Source organism: Hylobates moloch, unplaced genomic scaffold (genome assembly GCF_009828535.3).
Source record: "Hylobates moloch isolate HMO894 unplaced genomic scaffold, HMol_V3 SCAFFOLD_77, whole genome shotgun sequence".
Lineage (NCBI taxonomy): Eukaryota > Metazoa > Chordata > Mammalia > Primates > Hylobatidae > Hylobates > Hylobates moloch.
Genome location: NW_026652352.1, coordinates 177493 through 196015, shown reverse-complemented (window position 1 = coordinate 196015; position 18523 = coordinate 177493). Strand labels below are relative to the sequence as shown.

The 18523-nt window shown below is 43.2% G+C and overlaps 1 protein-coding gene across 3 annotated transcripts in view; it reads left to right on the top strand.

The window, feature by feature from the left end:
- IL31RA (interleukin 31 receptor A) overlaps nt 1-18523 on the top strand; it is a 49487-nt gene that overhangs the window by 15556 nt on the left and 15408 nt on the right. For all 3 annotated transcript variants that reach the window (XM_032147200.2, XM_058434917.1, XM_058434916.1), the window contains 3 exons: nt 6264-6429; nt 12689-12768; nt 16465-16681. In XM_032147200.2, the coding sequence (XP_032003091.1) occupies nt 6264-6429; nt 12689-12768; nt 16465-16681 (463 nt within the window). The remainder of the gene's footprint in view (nt 1-6263; nt 6430-12688; nt 12769-16464; nt 16682-18523) is intronic.

Below are 18523 nucleotides of genomic sequence, written 5' to 3'. Positions count from 1 at the left end.
AGCTAACTATTACCCTGATTTTCATGGTCATCTTCTTTGCTTTCATTTTTTACCATTTAAGCCTGCATCACTGAAGAACATAGTTTAAGAGACTATGCCCTGTTTCCTTGAGTCCCAGGATGAAGAAGCGCCCAGTAGAAATAGAGGAGGAGCATATAAAGGGAATCCATATATTTTGTATTTTCTAATGTTTGGCTTCTATCTCTCAATATTGTGCTTTTAAGACTTACTCATGCTATATAATGCTGTAGTTTATACATTTTCATTGCTGTGTAGTATCCCATCGTATGAACATGATAGAATGGTAGCTTTAATTTGCATTTACCTGACCTTTAATGAAGTTGCACACCTTTTCACATGTTTACTGGCCCTTTGGATTCCTTCTTCTGGAAGTGCTGATTTAAGCCTTTTGCATGTTTTTTCTGTTGGCTGGTCTGCCTGATTTTTCAAGTGATTTGTAGGCATTCCTTATATATTCTATTTATGAGTCTTTTGTTTGTTACGTGTATTGCAAACATCTTTCACTATGTGGCATGACGTTTCACTCTCTTAATGGTGACTTTTGAGGAACAGTCACTTAGTTTTAATATGGTTAAAGTTTTATCAGTCTTTACCTTTATGCTTAATGCCTTTTGTGTCTTAGGAAATGTTTTCTTACCTCAAAGTCAAGAAAATATTCTGCAGTTTCCATCAATGCAGCCTGAAATTGTATCATCTTTTTGTAATCATCTCATTTATTGCCTTTTTATAAATTTTAGACAGGGTCTCACTTTCTTACCCAGGCTGGAGTGCAGTGGTGTGATTACAGCTCATTGCAGCCTTGAACTCTTGGGCTCAAACGATCCTCCTGCCTCAGCCTCTCGAGCAGCTAGGACTACAGGCATATGCCACCATGCCTGGCTGATTTTTAAATTTTTTTTTGTAGTGTTCCCAGGTTGGTCTCGAGCTCCTGGTCTTAAGTGATCCTCCTCCCTCAGCCTCCCAAAGTTCTGAGATTACAGGTGTGAGCCATCATGAGCAGCCACATTATTGACTTTTAATCGACTACTAGCCAATTAAATCTTTAAGACTTTTTACCTCCTGAAGACTTGCTAGTAAAACATACCTCTACTGTCTTATCATTTGTTGGTTTTTAACCTAAGTTCAGGTGTTTTATTTATTCTTATTGAATTTCTTCATGTTGGTCTTTTCTATCATTCCAGCCTATTTAGAATCCTGTTTGGTCACCCAAAACTTATGATTAACTTTTTACTTTTTAACTTTTCAGTATCCCCAGATTTGATAACACTTCCTTCTATACCTTTACCTAATTATTAATAAAAATGGTGACTACATCAGAGCCCTGTGGTAAACCAGTAGAAACCATCCAGAGGATCAACCCCTCCTTTGGATATGGTCATTTATTCAGGTTTCTGTGAATATACCTAATTACCACTATCATCATTCAGCCTACTTTTTTTTTATCTTGTCCAGGAGGCTATCATGCGACCCTTTCCTTTGTGGAAACCCATAGACACCTTGTTTACTGCAGCATCCTCTCCTTGTCCGGAACTCTTTCAGAAAAGCATTATTTGTCCTATTTATGCAGAATTTTTGCTCCTTAGTTCAGCTAAATCCGGGTTCTTGTGTCAACAGGAAAAATCAGGCACGTGGACACATTGAAGGGTGAGGAGAGAGGAATTTATTGGGCGAAAAGGAAAAAAGAGAAAAAACTCTCAGCAAAGTGAAATGGGCTCCTGCTAACAGGCTACCACCTCACAGATTGAATACCAGGCCATCACACAGGAGCTGAAGAGGCCAGGCTCCTTCTCTCTGCACAAAGTGTGAACTTCCCGTGGCTCCACCCCATTCTCCCAGTGCACAGGCAGGTCCCCAGTCCGTCGTGGACATGCGCGGACAAGACCCTGGGCAGGTTTCCTCATTTGCACAAAATCATCTGATGTAAACTCTTGGGCGGGTCGGAGATTCTCTGGGAACCCCTCTTATCTGCCTTCTGCCTCTATCACTGTGTTCAGAGAGATGATAATGGCCACTTCTCCCCCCAGCTTCCTTTCTAAGCCAGCTCTGGAACCATTCTCTTTCAACCTGCCTACATGGAACATTAGATTCATTCATTGTAGTTTGGGGAACCCCTAAGCAGGGCAGTCCCCGGCACAGCACAAGCTCCTCTTCATACCACATGTCATGGTCTCTGTGAACCTGAGAAACTTCTGGGATAATCTACTGGCTATAAACGCTTAATTCCTTCTGTTTGGCTGAGTGCAGAGTCACTACAGCTGCTGGTATAGGATTCAACAAGAAAAATAAACCAGGACCAGAGTCCCTCTGGAAAATTACTATACCACATATAACACTAAGTGAGGGCAACAAGTATAAACTACCCAACCCTTGGCATCCTGTACCCCGTCTCTTTGACAAACTCACCCACATCTGTACTCATCTTTGCTTCCTGCCAGTCCCCGAGGTAAAATGTCCTGCTTCCTGTTTTCCTGGAGGATGCAGGAAGGAAGGTGGAAGTCTGTACTACTCTTTCTCTCTCCTTAGCTAGCTTGCTTGCTTGCTTGCTTGCTTGCTTGCTTTTTTTTTTTTTTTTTTTGAGATGGAGTTTCACTCTTGTTGCCCAGGCTGGAGTGAAATGGCACGATCTTGGCTCACTGCAACCTCCACCTCCGTGGTTCAAGTGATTCTCCTGCCTCAGCCTCCCAAGTAGCTGCGATTACAGGCTTGTGCCACCACAGCTGGCTAATTTTTTGTATTTTTAATAGAGATGGGGTTTCACATGTTGGTCAGGCTGGTCTCGAACCCCTGACCTCAGGTGATCCACCTGCCTCAGCCTCCCAAAGTGTTGGGATTATGGGCGCGAGCCACCATGCCTGGCCTTCTCCTTAGCTTTCAAATACAAGCAGTTATCCTCAGTTGCAATCCCAGCTAAACCCAACTCTGCTCTTCCCAACCTTCTATCAAAGATTTCCATTGTTGATGGAAAAGGGTCCACATTATTAACTCTGTGAGACCTGGCCTCTACCCACCCCTTCACACTCTTGCTCTTGCCTCTCTGGTCATTCTGAATGGCTTGTTTCCCTTGCATCATGTTCTCTCACTCTTTTTGTGCCTCTTCCTAGAACACCCTCTGCTTTTGCACCTCTCCTGCCCTAATCTCTTCACCTTTCAGAACTCAGGCCTGACATATTTCCTTCTGAGGGCCTGGTCCTGATCCCTCCTCTGCATGCTTCTGTCATTGCACTTAACAGCAATGCATTTCAACTTTCTCTTCCAGTTACACTGTAAGTTCTTCAAATGCAGGACCTTAGTTTTCATCTGTTTTCCCTTTGCCTGGTGCATGCCTGTGCTCAATAAATATTTGTTTAAATGTAGCCATGTAAAACTAATGCTAAAATTCCAACATGTCCATATAACAAGACCCATATTTGTATGATATTATGAGTAACAAAGAGCTTCCTTATACTCCAAATTATTTAATCCTTGCAAATATCCTGTAATTGAGGCCTTGCTATCCCCATTTTTGCAGATTAGGAAATCAAGATGTTGAAAGCTCAAATGGTCTATTCAAGATCACAGGGCTTGTCAGTTGCAAACCTAAGCTCAGGTTTTCTGTCTCCCAGGTTTGCCATCCATGTGACCATACCTCAACACCCTCCAGATTCTTTTGTGGCCCTAGTCTAAAGGGTTTGCACCTTTATATAATAAAGCCATGTGAGCCTCTTAGAAAGGGATCTCAAAACTATTTTAAGAATTTGATTTATGGACTGGGTACAGTGGCTCATGCCTGTAATCCCAGCACTTTGGGAGGCCGAGGTGGGTGGATCACCTGAGATCAGGAGTTAGGGACCAGCCTGGCCAACATAGTGAAACCCTGTCTCTACGAAAAATACAAAAAATTAGCTGGGCATGGCCGGGCACAGTGGCTCACGCCTGTGATCCCAGCACTTTGGGAGGCCGAGGCAGGTGGATCATGAGGTTAGGAGATTGAGACCATCCTGGCCAACACGGTGAAACCCCGTCCCTCTAAAAATACAAAAAATTAGCCGGGCGTGTGGGCAGGCGCCTGTAGTCCCAGCTACTCGGGAGGCTGAGGCAGGAGAATGGCATGAACCCAGGAGATGGAACTTGCAGTGAGCCGAGATCACCGCTGTACTCCAGCCTGGGTGACAGAGAAAGACTCTGTCTCGGAAAAAAAAAAAAAATTAGCCCGGCGTGGTGGTGCGGACCTGTAGCCCCAGCTACTGGGGAGGCTGAGGCAGGAGAATCGCTTGAACCCAGGAGGCAGAGGTTGCAGTGAGCCAAGATCGTGCCACTGCACTCCAGCCTGGGCAACAGAGTCAGAAAAAAACCAAACACACACACACAGAATTTGATTTAGGTTTTGTATCAGAACTTCTGACTCATCTATTAAGACAAACACTTTGGGTGAGTTAAGATTTGGCACAAAGCATAGATTGTTAACAGTGAACCTGATGAAGCTAATTAATGTTTTGGTAGGGTTCCATTGCCTGTGTGGAGCTGGGGAAGTTTTGGATCTAAGCCTGTATATAAAGGATCAAAATTGATCCTGGATCCTGTCGGGGCCAGAGGCACTTTGGCAGGTCAAAATAACAAAGTAAAGGAGCCTTACAGGCACCTTGATTAAAAGACTGTGCAGTGGTTTCATCTTCTCTGAGGCAGGGGCTGGGAGAAAGAGGCTTCCGTGGCTACATTAGGCAGAACTTTCTAAGTATGAACGTGATGAAAACCTCTACACAGGCTGAGCATGTGCTAAGGGTACAACAAAGCAGGAGGAAAAATTGAAAGGTTAAAAAGAAGAATATTATATATTTTTTAAAGCATGACAAGTAAAATAGAGCTTTATTAGACTTCCTTACACTTGCTGTATGGATTAGTGTTTTTATTTTAAATCACATATGGAGGGCACCATGTGGTTGGGCCTTTCCTGGCAGTCTTAATCCTGTTCTAGTTGGATCCCTAATTAACAACAGGTGTCTCAAGTTACACTCTCCAAAAACCTAGTCTGCTGTCACAGCATCTCCAGGGCCTGTTTGAAGAAGATGCTCAGGGAACCTGGGATTTAGCCCCCAAAGTGTCACTGCCTCTTCCTGTTCCACCTCCATCTCACCAGGCTGGGAGTTCCAAAGTCCATCTGCGGCTGTCAGCTTTCTGCATAGACACATATCCTCCTTCTGCCCAATTTCCTTAAAGCACAGGACCTGCAGTTAGGTACTAATTTTCACAGCTGGGACATTGATGTAAGTAGTATCAGGACTTCCTTCTCTTGCAGGATCCATGGGACTATGCTGTGTGCATACTAGTTAAATAGATGTGCCTATTAGTGCAGTTTATTTTCTATTAATCAGCTCTAAATAAGCTTTATAAACCTTTAGGTTTTGGGTTTTATAAACTTTAGGTTTATAAAGCTAATATTGAGCTAAATGTTTATATTGAACTAAAGGTTTATATTGCAGCAAAAATGACTGTGCTCAGAAAAGGAATAGCTAAATGTTAGTTTCTCTTGGAGAGCTGAGTCCCAGAAATTATATAAAGCAACACCTTCACTTTACCAATGAGAAGCTGACATCTAGAGAAAATAACTGATTTATTTACCTCTTTTCTCCCCAAGAGAGTATCAAAATTAATTTATACATTCAGGCCGTTGAGACTTTCAGCAGCTTGACTGGTCACCTAAAGACCAATGCTTTGAGGTGAAAGATTTGGGTAAAATGAAAAAGCCGAGGAGTGAAGAAATCTGTGTTCTGATCCCATTCTGTAGATCTTCTAACTTTCATTTAAATGGTTATTTAACTTTCCTGGGTCTCGTGGATGACATGAGGATTGCATTTGATGCAGCTAAGGTCTCTGTTTCTGCTGTTCCATGAGGCAGTGTCTCTAGGTGTTGGAGTCACCTCCTAGGCCCAGGTTGCCCTGGGTCATGAGGCTTGCGTCTTCTAGAACAGCAAGCAGCAGAGCTCTGCTCGCTCAGACCAGGCCAGAGGCAGGAATCTCTGCCCCATAAGCTTAGATACAGGAAATGGGAAGGGAGTTGGTGGTTCATGGGGATGTTCATATCTGTGTAGGTACCAATTGTTGCCAGGCACATATGGAAGTCTGTGAATGAAAATGATATATTCTAAAATTTGATTTAGAGTGTTACTAGTCCTAAAAATGTAAAAGTATGCTGGGTAGTGAAGAGGAAAATGGGAGGATAACATGTGTGGTCTCCATTTCAGTTTAGGATTGTCTCTGTCTTGTAGATGGAAGTCAACTTCGCTAAGAACCGTAAGGATAAAAACCAAACCTACAACCTCACGGGGCTGCAGGCTTTTACAGAATATGTCGTAGCTCTGCAATGTGCAGTCAAGGAGTCAAAGTTCTGGAGTGACTGGAGCCAAGAAAAAATAGGAACGACTGAGGAAGAAGGCAAGCTACTCCCTGCAATTCCCATCCTGTCTGCTCTGGTGTAGGGCTGCTTTGGGCTAGACTCGGTGGGGTTTGTCAAGTGTCCTGGTTGGGAATCATGGAATCTCATGACCCCAGGGGCCCCCTGTGCTCCCGAGAGTGAGCCTGCACAACTTTGTGACCCAAAGGCAAAAGATCACATTTTAATACTCAAGAGGTTCTTATACTATACCTGAAAGGGTATCATATCATTTGTTTTGTTTTGTTTTTGAGATGGAGTCTCACTCTGTCACCCAGGATGGAGTGCAGCGGTGTGATTTTGGCTCACTGCCACCACCACCTCCCGAGTTCAAGCGATTCTTGTGCCTCAGCCTCCCAAGTAGCTGGGATTACAGGGGCCCACCACCACGCCCGGCTAATTTTTGTATTTTTAGTAGAGAAGGGGTATCACCATGTTGGCTAGGCTAGTCTTGAACTCCTGACCTCAGGTGATCCACCCACCTTGGCCTCCCAAAGTGCTGGGATTACAGGCATGAGCCACTGTGCCCCGCCAGTATCATATCATTTGAAGGTATCCTGTGATAAATGAAAGATACATATTGTGAACCCTGGAGCTACTACTCAAAAAATAAATAAAGGTGTAACTAATGCAATAAAAAAAAATCACATTTTTAATGACAGTGAGGAAAGGAAAGAGGCGTGGATTGCAGGTTGATGGAGTGCTTACACTAAGTGTCAGTATGGTCATTAAGAGCAACGCTTCCAGTCAGTGGGCTTGGCTTAAATCCCAAGCCAGGTATCTTTGGGCAAGATACCTAATCTCTCAGTTCATTCTCAGCAGTTTCCTCACATTTATTCCCCTTTTCTATATTGAAATAGAATATGTAAGTTGAGTTTACAGTAGTACCTATTTTTTAGTATTATTTTAAAGATTAAATGAAATAATGTGTGTAGCCCATAGTAGATATTCACTAACTGCTAGATTTCCTATTCTTATTATTTATCCTCCTATTATTATTTTTAATCCTCCTAAAAGCACTATAACATATGTAGAGTCACTCCCATTTTGGAAATGAGGAAACTGAGTTTCAGAGACACTAATAAACAGCTCAGGGTCACTCAGCATGTGTTACTTTTCTCAAGAGCCTTGCCCAGAGCCTGACCCTCAGTAGATGATCAATAAATGTGTGATGAATGTATCAGTTTTCTATTGCTGCTGTAACAATACAAATGTAGTGGCTTAATGCAACACTGATGTACTCTTTCATAGCTCTGGAAGTCAGATGTCCAAAATCAGTTTCACTGGGCTAAAGTCAAGATGTCAGCAGGGCCGTTTCCTTCTGAGACTCTGAGTGGAGAATCTGTTTCCTTGCCTTTTCCAGCTTCCAGTGGCTGCCTGCATTCTTTGGCTTATGGTCCTTCTTCCATCTACAATACTTATCCCCCCATCATCACATCACCTTTCCCCACTCTTGTATGTCAAACCTCTCTGCCTCCCTCTTATAAGGACTTTCGTGATCACAGTTAGGACCCACCTGGCTAATCCAAGATAATGTTCCCATCTCAAGATCCTTAACTTAATCACATCTGCAAAGTCCCTTTTACCATATAAGGAAACATTAACAGGTTCCAGGGATTTGGACAAGATTTTTTTTTTTTTTTTCTTTTGAGATGGAGTCTCGCTCTGTAGCCCAGGCTGGAGTGCATTGGCGCGATCTCCGCTTACTGCAAGCTCTGCCTCCCGAGTTCATGCCATTCTCCTGCCTCAGCCTCCTGAGTTGCTGGGACTACAGGTGCCCACCACCACGCCTGGCTAATTTTTTGTATTTTTACTAGAGATGGGGTTTCACCATTTTAGCCAGGATGGTCTTGATCTCTTGACCTCATGATCTGCCCGCCTCAGCCTCCCAAAGTGCTGGTATTATAGGCATGAGCCACCATGCCCGGCCTGGACGAGATATTTTGAGGGCCATTTTTCAGCCTAACAGTAAACGAATGACTAATTGGATGAATACTTGGTGATGGCCACACATCTTCTTCTGAATTATGGACAAGAAATTTTTAAATGCCCACCCTTCTAACCTTCCTCTGAGGCTTTAACCTTATTTATTTATAAGGGATGTGAGTTTTAGAATATGAATTCCCCCATGGCCATGATTTCAGGCCTCATGATTTCAGGTGGTTTAGGGATACCCATATTGTAATAGAAAATTAGATTTCAGTCTCATACCCAAGTTGCAGACTGGTCTCAGATAACATCTGGGGTCAACTTCTGTGCTACCTCATCCACACAATAATGATTTATTCCTTTGGATCCTGGTTGAGTTTCCAGTATTAACACTAGTGTTAACAGACGTTTGGTGCATTCACCCCTATGGTCAGATGCCTGGAACCAATTTGATGCCTTCTGAATTTTGTGTTCCCTACTGGAGATGTTCATGCAGTATCATTTAGCAAGTAGTTCTCTTCCTTTGCCTCACTTTTCAGCAGGCAAGCTGATGATTAAGTGCTCCCTTGGGTGCCATTATATTTTGCCTAGCTCTTCCCCTGCCATGGCTGTCACTCTTCTTTCTAGTGACCTCCTGGTGCCATCGTGGCTCAGAGTCTCAAGCTTATCACAGACCAGCCAGTCCCTCGTGTCAGTTTTCTCAGCTTGTTTTGCTGCCAGAAACAAGATTTACTATTTCATCTGATTTATTAGTTCAGCTAGCTTGATTTAATTAGCAAACACCAGATGCTGGTGTTACCTATGCCTTTTGCTAATTAAACCAAATCAACACTTATTTATCAAAGTCACCACTAGAGAACTTTTGCTTGTGTCCTTCTTCATTTTTTCAGGATCCCAGAAGAAGCTGATTAAAATGCACCCCCCAGCCAGTCCTCATTTCTTGTTTTCAAATTTATAAAGCGTGTGTTTTCCTATTTCAATGAAATGCCATTTGTTTAATGCATACCACTTCAAACCTTTCTAATTGTTTGAAAACATGTATTCTAGGTTGAATGTGAAGTACTGTCTATTTTCTTTTGGATTTCAATATATTGATTATTAGAGTTATTTACCCATATTTAGGCATTTAAATATCTACTCACTACATGATACAGATATAATTTGATTCAAATCCTGGCTTTATTTCTTAAAAGCTTGTGATATTGAATACCTGCTTAATTTCTCTATGCTTCAGAAATGATAATTAGTAACATTATTGCTGTATCTAATTACAGGGCTGTGGGCGTTAAATAAGAAAATTCAGAGAAACTGACACTTGCTAAGAGTTAGCTTTTATTATTGTTGGTCTTTAGCAGGGGTACCTGTATATGTCTAACTGGTGGTGGTTGTGGGGATACCCATATTGTAATAGAAATAGTATAGCATCAATTGTTGCTGTATCAGTCCAGACAATTGATGCCTTTGAATATGTAGATATTTTGGTTGATTTGGAATATTTTAATTTTTTTTTCAGAGTCCTTACGTTTCCCCCTTTGATTAAACTGAAAATCCATTATCAATGTATGGTTAATGGAAAGCTGGCTATAATAACTATAGAAGACTTACATGCTAGTGAGGCAGCAGTTTCACTAACAGCTGCATCTGTAGGAAGTCTATACTGAGAAGACTGTCTCTCTTTGGACCATATCTGCAGGAAATAGTGGCCTCAATGAAAGAAGAAAATATCAATTTAAACTCATTTATTATTACCATCTACGAAAACAAAATGGCTGCCTATGGGATAATTTTTTTTTTTTTTTTTTTTTTTTTTTGAGACAGGTTCTCACTCTGTCACCCAGACTGAAAGGTAGTGGTGAGATCTCAGCTCACTGCAGCCTCCGCCTCCCAGGCTCAAGTGATCCTCCCACCTCAGCCTCCCGAGCAGCTGGGACTACAGACGTGTGCCACCATGCCCAGCTTGCCTATGGGCTAAATCCAAGAAGAATTTCACTCATATTTCTAGTCAAGTGCCTGGAATGATTATTTAATAATCAGTTTAGTTTTGCCTGTATCTATCCTTGAGATGAATATTTAGGACTGGGTAGTAATGAACACCTTGTCTTTAGATTTTTTTTTCTTACTCTCAATATTACTGGCCCTGGGTTTGACTCTCCACATGACTGGAACAGAGAGATTCTGCATGTGAGAGATGGACTGAAGGTCCCTCTAATCCTGTGGGTTTCCTTGGAAGGTCTAATGACTTTGTAGCCCTGTACAAAGGCTGTCTTCTGGGAGGAACGTGGCCACTGCTTACATCTCATTGGCTTGTAGACAGGGTGAAACCAGCCTGTTGCTTCCTGTCTGAGAAACTTGAGTGCTGGCTGTCCTGTCTTCTGATTCAATAAAAGCCTTTGAGAAATCAGAAAACTCATGGCAGAGCTTTTGAGACGACACCTCAGTGGGATTCAGATGAAATAATATGTAAAGTCAACACAGTTCAATCTCCTTATAAGCAATTCTAATGGAATTGCATTTATCTCATTGGGAGATCCTGGGCCTAACAGCTAGACTGTGTTAACTAGACTTTGGCTTTTGCAAGAGTAGTTGTAGAAGTGTGACTCTCCATTAAAGGCAAAACAAGTTATTAACTCAGTTGTACTTGGTACATTTTCCTCATTATAAAATTGTCTTTAGTTGGAGTTCAGTTATTTTACTTTTTTTAAAACAATTCTTTTGAGACACGGCTCGCTCTGTTGCCCAGGATGGAATGCAATGGCGCGATCTCAGCTCACCGCAATCTCCGCTTCCCGGGTTCAAGCGATTCTGCTGCCTCAGCCTCCCGAGTAGCTGGGATTACAGGCACACACCACCACACCCAGCTAATTTTTTATATTTTTTGGTAGAGACAGGGTTTCACCATTGGCCAGGCTGGTCTCGAACTCCTGACCTCAAGTGATCCACCTGCCTCGGCCTCCCAAAGTGCTGGGATTACAGGCATGAGCCACCGTGCCCAGCCAGTAATTTTACTTGAAGATATCCAATCACCTACAGTTTAAAAGATCCCTGAAGACAATCTCTTACTTCTAAAAAATAGTTTGGATCTTGGTCTGAGTGGTAGACTTATTCTTTGTGGACCTAATTACATTATCTCCAGCCATGCTACTTCCTCAGGAAAAAATTCAGAGTGCAACTACTGCAGCTTTGACCAGGGACATTTACTGTCTTCTTCAAATCGTGGGCCACTAGCCTTTTTGACATTTGTTTAGAACTCTCTGCTTTCCTCTCATGGCTAAGGTGGGTGGAACATTCTCTAATCAGTAGCTCAGCATTTTGATATCTCAGGTGCATGTCAGGGCGTTCAACTATAAATTGCCAGTGAGCCATCTCCTGACAAAACTTGCTTGCGACAGGGTATTTGAGAGATACAGTCCAGAAATCAAGCGAAATGTAAATTCCTTGTTTTTTGTAAGTTTCATCTCTGTATGGTTAGATCATCAGAAGCCTGTACACTTGGACTATTGTCTCAGACTGTGTTGTTTACTGGGAAAAGGCATGTGTCAGGATTTATGCCCTGGCTATTTATGGAAAACAACTATGAAAAATGCACATATATGATATTTCTGTGCTTTTGCTCTATTGGGATTGCAGATATTGGCTTTTACGTTACTCTGTGTCCTTTTTGAAAAGATCCACGTGATAAATTCCATTTCTGATTTCAGTGTTCGTAGCCAGAAAATAGTTTCCCTTCATATGAATTTCTAGGTTTCCTTTTTATTGGGCCACGAGAAATAGGCACCTCAACGTGATTCTTTTTTATTTTGGGAAAACCAGCATTAAATTTAGAGCTCATGGAGGGACCTAGTGAAGCTTATTTTATTATTCCTTTGTCATTTAATTTTTTCTTTTATTTTATAACATCTCAAGTATGTAGTTTTATTTTTTTGGAAGTAGACTTGGTATAAATTGTATATACATATATCTCCCTGTGAGTTATCTGTGTCATTCCCAGCTATAATATATATGTTAGATCTAGAGGACATGAGATAGTCACATTTTGATCTAGATTTGGGTGACAAATTATATTACAATGGGGCCTATTATACTTTTCCTTTATCTTACATTAAATCATCAGACTCAAGAGCAGTTTTTTTTTTTTATCTTTGGTTGATTCCAGTTCCTTGACCACAAAATGAAGACATCTTTGGTCATTGCAAGGCTGCCATCCCTCCACTCCTCACCTTATTCCCACTGGCTCCCTCAAGCAAATCCTTCCCAACTGCCCAGCTAACCTTCCCTGTCTCCTCTGCAACTCCCTTCTCTCTGGGTTGAGTACCTCATTCTTGTTCCTTACAGCTCCATGTGGCCTGGAACTGTGGAGAGTCCTGAAACCAGCTGAGGCAGATGGAAGAAGGCCAGTGCGGTTATTATGGAAGGTGACCTCCCTCTGGATTCTTTTTCTCTCTCTTTCTTCCCCTTCCCTCCCTTCCCTCCCTTCCCTCCCTTCCATCCTCCTTCCCTTCCCTTCCCTTCCCTTCCCTCCCCCTCCCCTTCCCCCTCCCCTCCCTCCACTCCCCCCTCCACTCCCCCCACCCTCCCCTTCCCCTCCCCTCCCTCCACTCCCCCCACCCTCCCCTTCCCCCTCCCCCCTCCCCTCCCCGTTCCCTTCCCCCTCCCCCCTCCCCTCCCCCCTTCCCCCTCCCCCTCCCTCCCCTCCCCCTCCCCACTCCCCTTCCCCCTCCTCACTCCCCTTCCCCCTCCCACTCCCTCCCCTCTCCCCTCACCTTTCCCCTCCCCACTCCCCTTCCCCCTCCCCTCCCCACTCCCCTTCCCCCTCCCCTCCCCTCCCCACTCCCCTTCCCCCTCCCCTCCCTTCCCCACTCCCCTTCCCACTCCCCTTCCCCCTCCCCACTCCCTCCCCTCCCCCTCCCCTCCCCTTCCCTCTCCTTCCCTTGCCTTGCCTTGCCTTGCCTTCCCTTCCCTTCCTTTCCCTGTCTCTCTCTTTCCCTGCCTCCCTGCCACCACCTTTCTTTCTTTTTGGCAGAGTCTTGCTCAATCACCCAGGCTGGAGTGCAGTAGTGAAATCATAACTCACTGCAGCCTTTAACTCCTGGGCTCAAGTGATCCTCCCACTTCACCTTCCCAAGTAGCTGGGACTACAGAAGTGTGCCAGTACACCCAGCTAATTAAAAAATATATTTATATATATATAAATATATATATATTTATATATATATTTATAAATATTATATTTGTAAATATATATATATATTTATATATATATTTATAAATATATATATATATTTATATATATTTTTATATATATATGTATTTTTTTTTGGTTGAGGCTGGGTCTTGCTATGTTGTCCAGGCTGGTCTTGAACTCCTGGGCTCGAGAGATCCTCCCACCTTAGCCTCCCAAAGCATTGGGATTATAAGCATGAGCCACCATGCCCAGCCTGTTTCTTCATCCTGTTTAAAAGCCCTTGGTCTCTTACCCTTCCAAAAACTGTGATTCTTGAAATTTTACCTCCAGAATTTTCTTCCCTAGAGGGCTTTATGATGCCCCAAATCTCACATTGGCTGGCCAGCTCAAAAAAGCCCTATAGGTCACCTTGCAGATGGCCCAAACATGCATGACAGAGGCTGGCCCCCCTCCTCTTTGGTCTGAAACATTAACATTCGGGGTGGGTAGAAAGTGAAAGTGCAGGAGGCACCATGACCTTCTGGAGGAAACGATCACAGACCAGCCTCTGCTGGAAGGCAGCATAAGTCTCTGGAACCCCCCTCCCTACCCAGCTGTCTAAGAAGAGCTCTGATCAGGGTCAGCTTGCTGGTGTGTCCTCGAGTCATTGGCAACATATATGGCACACGTGTGTTGAAACAGTGGGGCACAAAAACAGAAGAGGGACCACATGGTACTTTCTAGGGCGGAGGCCTGGGAGTGAGGAACAGGAGAGGTCAGGTGGGGAATGCAGAGAAGAAGAGGAGGGAAGAGGACCTGAGAGAGGGAAGTGAGAGAAGGAGTAGAAAATGGGGGGGACAAGGGAATAAACAGGAAAGGAAAAGGGCAGATGGAGAAAAAAAGAGTGAAAAGATGGGGAATAAGAAGGAGGAGAGGAGTGAGATGCCAGAATCCGTGTGCCTCCAGAATTCCCAGGAAATGTTCATGATGTTAGCTCACATTTGCTGAAGTCCAGGCAAGTTCAAAATCCTGTTGAAAATGGAGCAAGTGCCCTGCTTTGCCAGATGATATTCCAATTACCTCAGGGTTGGAGGCTCCCGCACCATCGCCCACTCCCTCCACACCCGCAGGGCTATGGGACTCCCTGGGTTGCGTAGGCAGCGCTGCAGCTGCATGGGACAACAGCCAGAGATGGCGGGGAATCCTAGAGAATCAATCCCAGATGCTGTGCTGTCTTTCTCAGCCATCAAGTATGAAAACAAATGATTGTGGCAACACATTTTTGGGGGAGGAAAGCCAACAACCACACACGCCCACATGTGGTCTTAGCTACATAGCAGTGGCGAAGGGCCAAGTAGGGCAGCTTGCAAAGTAGAGAAGAAGGATTTCAGTGCCCGCCTCCTCCCCGTCGCTTGTTGGGTCTGGTCTTTTTCTCCACCCTCCCCCCCCCCCCACCGCACCTTCAAAAGGAAAGAGCTCTCTAAGAATTTGAGTTGGTTAAAAAAGAATGTACTAAAATGCTCTAAAATTAAATAATAGTGATAGTTGCATGACTGAACATACTATTAATAAAAGCCATTGAACTCACATTAAAACAGTGAATTTTATGGAATGTGAATTGTATCTCAATTTTTATTATTTTAAAAAGAATATGTTATTTAAAAAAGAATGTTATTTAAAATGTTAATATGTTATTTTAAAAAGATTTTAAATAACATGTTAATATGTTATTTTAAAAAAATATGTGTTATTTAAAAAAGAAAGTGGGGCTGGGATGGGCTGGGCCGGTAATCCCAGCACTTTGGGAGGCCAAGGTGTGGGGATCACTTGAGGTCAGGAGTTCAAGACCAGCTTGGACAACACGACAAAACTCTGTCTCTACTAAAAATACAAAAATTAGTCGGGCATGGTGGTGCACACCTGTAATCCCAGCTACTCGGGAGGCTGAGGCAGGAGAATTGCTGGAATACAAGAGGCGGAGGTTGCAGTGAGCCAAGATCAGGCCACTGCACTCCAGCCTGGGCGACAGAGCGAGACCCTGTCTCAAAATAAATAAATAAATAAAATAAAATAAAAAAGAAAATGGGTCATCTTGAGAGATAAAAGGCTCCTGGTCATTAGGAAGATTCTAGCTGACCTTTTATGCCTAGGCATAAAAGTAAAGGAAATTCCTGAACTGGGAAGGCAGTGGGACGAAGTGCCTGCTAAAGTCCCACTTGTAAGTCCTGGACTTATATTCAGGCATTACGCTCCATCTATGTGTGTAATCAGTAACAGAAAGGGAAGCCCTATAAATTCTGGGAAATACTCACCATGCTGTCTCCTAGGCAAATGTCTGGTGAGTGGGCCCAAGTTCAAGGCTGAAAATAAGAGTTTAGCTTAAAGTCCTCAGGATTCCACCTTAAACTTCTCACCAAGGGTTTGGGACTGGCAGGGCAGCCCTCTTAGCTAGGATGCCTGGCTGGGGTGCCTGGTCCAGGGAAGCTGGCTCTTCTCAGAGGGAGAGGCATGGAAATAAAAGACTAGGGCATAGGGTACTCTCCAACCCTTGGATACTCCAGGCAAGAGATGACTCAGAGCCGGACCAGACTTGGATGGGCTCAGAGGGAATGTGTCAGCTTTTTAGCCCTTACTCCTCTACACGAGTGGGATGGAGCGAAAGATACAGGCAGAAGGAAATAAGGGTGGCTTGTTTACATTGTTTTCGGCATTCTAGTTTAGCCTCATGGAATTAGACGAAATTTAGTAAATCCCCTCTTCTGGCACTTGAAGCGTTACTATCACAGCCCAGGATGTGTTATTCATCCCTGGAGGGTAATTACCTGATTGTAGTTTAGTATCTAATAGTTAGCCTTATTCCCCACCCTCACCCCCACCGCTTCTCACTGTCTCAATGCCTTTCTTTTTCTTTGTTGTTGGCAATAAATTTTGTTTTCTTTGGGTTCAGAAGGCAAGAGGAGCCCCAGTCCTAGAGAAAACACTTGGCTACAACATATGGTACTATCCAGAAAACAACACTAACCTCACAGAAACAATGAACACCACTAACCAGCAGCTTGAACTGCATCTGGGAGGCAAGAGCTATTGGGTGTCTGTGATTTCTTATAATTCTCTCGGGAAGTCTCCAGTGGCCACCCTGAGGATTCCAGCTATTCAGGAAAAACGTAAGTAGAGCATCAACTTCTTCCTTAGGTGCCTGGTCCCATCGACTGGCCAAGGAGCAGTCCCTGTGCTTTCAAGGGTGGCTGTTTCTCTTGAGTCAAAATGAAAATGGAGTGGGGACTTTTTAGGTTGTGGTGAAGCAATGAGAATTTGCTGGTAATCAATGAATCACTTGAAGTCATGTTCCTTTGGAACAAAGCCTTTGTTAAAAATCAGAGACTTTATAAATTACAGAATACAAAGCCATATGCCTAGAAGTTCTGTGTGCAGCTTTGATTTGTTCTGGTCTGAGTGAATGTAAGCTGGGTCGAGTCCTATGAAACTGTCCTATTTCTCACATTTGTCCTCTGTTACCGAAGCTGCTTTTGAACTGTTCTCCCCACAAATAGGTAGTCACCACATCCCCATCCTTGGTTTAATGCTTGCTGTCCTGTTTTCTTCCTTTTCCCCTTCCATTTGTCACTATGGAAAAATTCTAGTGTTTATACTTGCCAATAGATTGTTCATTACACTTTTGGTTAAGTAGTTTTTGACATATTACTGCTCCCAGGCCAACTCATATTTATCCTGTTTTGGAATAAAAAATTTTCATTCAAAGAATTGCAGACAATAGATTTCCTCTTTTCTCTCTTATTTTTCTCTTTCAAACTTAGTACTATCCCTTATTCTATAAATTATCCTATTTATTTTACTACCTTTTTCTTCCTCAATAGGATGTAAATGCCATGAGGGCAGGGATTTTTTGTCTGTTTTTCTTTTCTTTTTTTTTTTAACCTAATTCCCAACACTTAAAATAGCATAGAGCAGTTGGCATAGAGCAGGTGCGCAGTAACTATTTGTGGAAACGTATCATAGTTAGGAATGTTCTCTCCAATTCACCACCTTTCTCTATTTGCTTACACCTAGACTGGTTCAGACATTTACACAACCAGTTCTGGAATTCTCTGCCTGTGCTCCCTTCCATCTCTTCTCCTTCAGCCCTCATTTTGTAATTCCTAGATATTTATATTTTTGTATTTTGAGCTACACTTGATATTATTTTAGTTAGCATTTAATAGTGCTCCCTGTAGTCCTCATTTCCTGACATCCTAGTTCCTGCCTGTCCAACACCCTAGTGATGAAGTTCCTGACAAATGCACGTGTCGTTGGGGCACACATTCTTTGTTAATGGAGGTGCTGTTGAATAGTGACCTCAGTTTCCCAGTGTGGCCCCAGGATGGGAGGCGGTAAAGAGTAAGGTATAAAAGCATGGGCTTTGGAGTCCAGCGGCCCTGGGTTCAAATCTTTGCTCTTCCACAAGATACCATTAACCTTGGGCAAGTTACCTAACTTCTCTGAAGCTTAGCTACTCGTAAAATGGAGCTATTGTATAATAATACCTACCTCACAGAGCTGTAGTGAAGATTAAATGAGATCATGTATGTAAAATGCTTTGGTGCTAATTATTACTATTGTTATTATTATTATTATTTTAATTTTGAGATGGAGTTTTGCTCTTTTTGCCCGGGCTGGAGTGCAATGGTGTGATCTCAGCTCACCATAACCTCTGCCTCCTAGGTTCAAGCAATTCTCCTGCCTCACCCTCCTGAGTAGCTGGGATTACAGGCATGCACCACCACGCCAGGCTCATTTTGTATTTTTAGTAGAGACAGGGTTTCTCCATGTTGGTCAGGCTGGTCTCGAACTCCTGACCTCAGGTGATCCACCTGCCTCGGCGTCCCAAAGTGCTGGGATTATAGGCGTGAGCCACCGCTCCTGGCTTATTGTCATTCTTAATAAAATTTCTGATTGATCAAATTTCTGTTAGACATGGATTATCAACTTTAAAAATATAAAATACACTT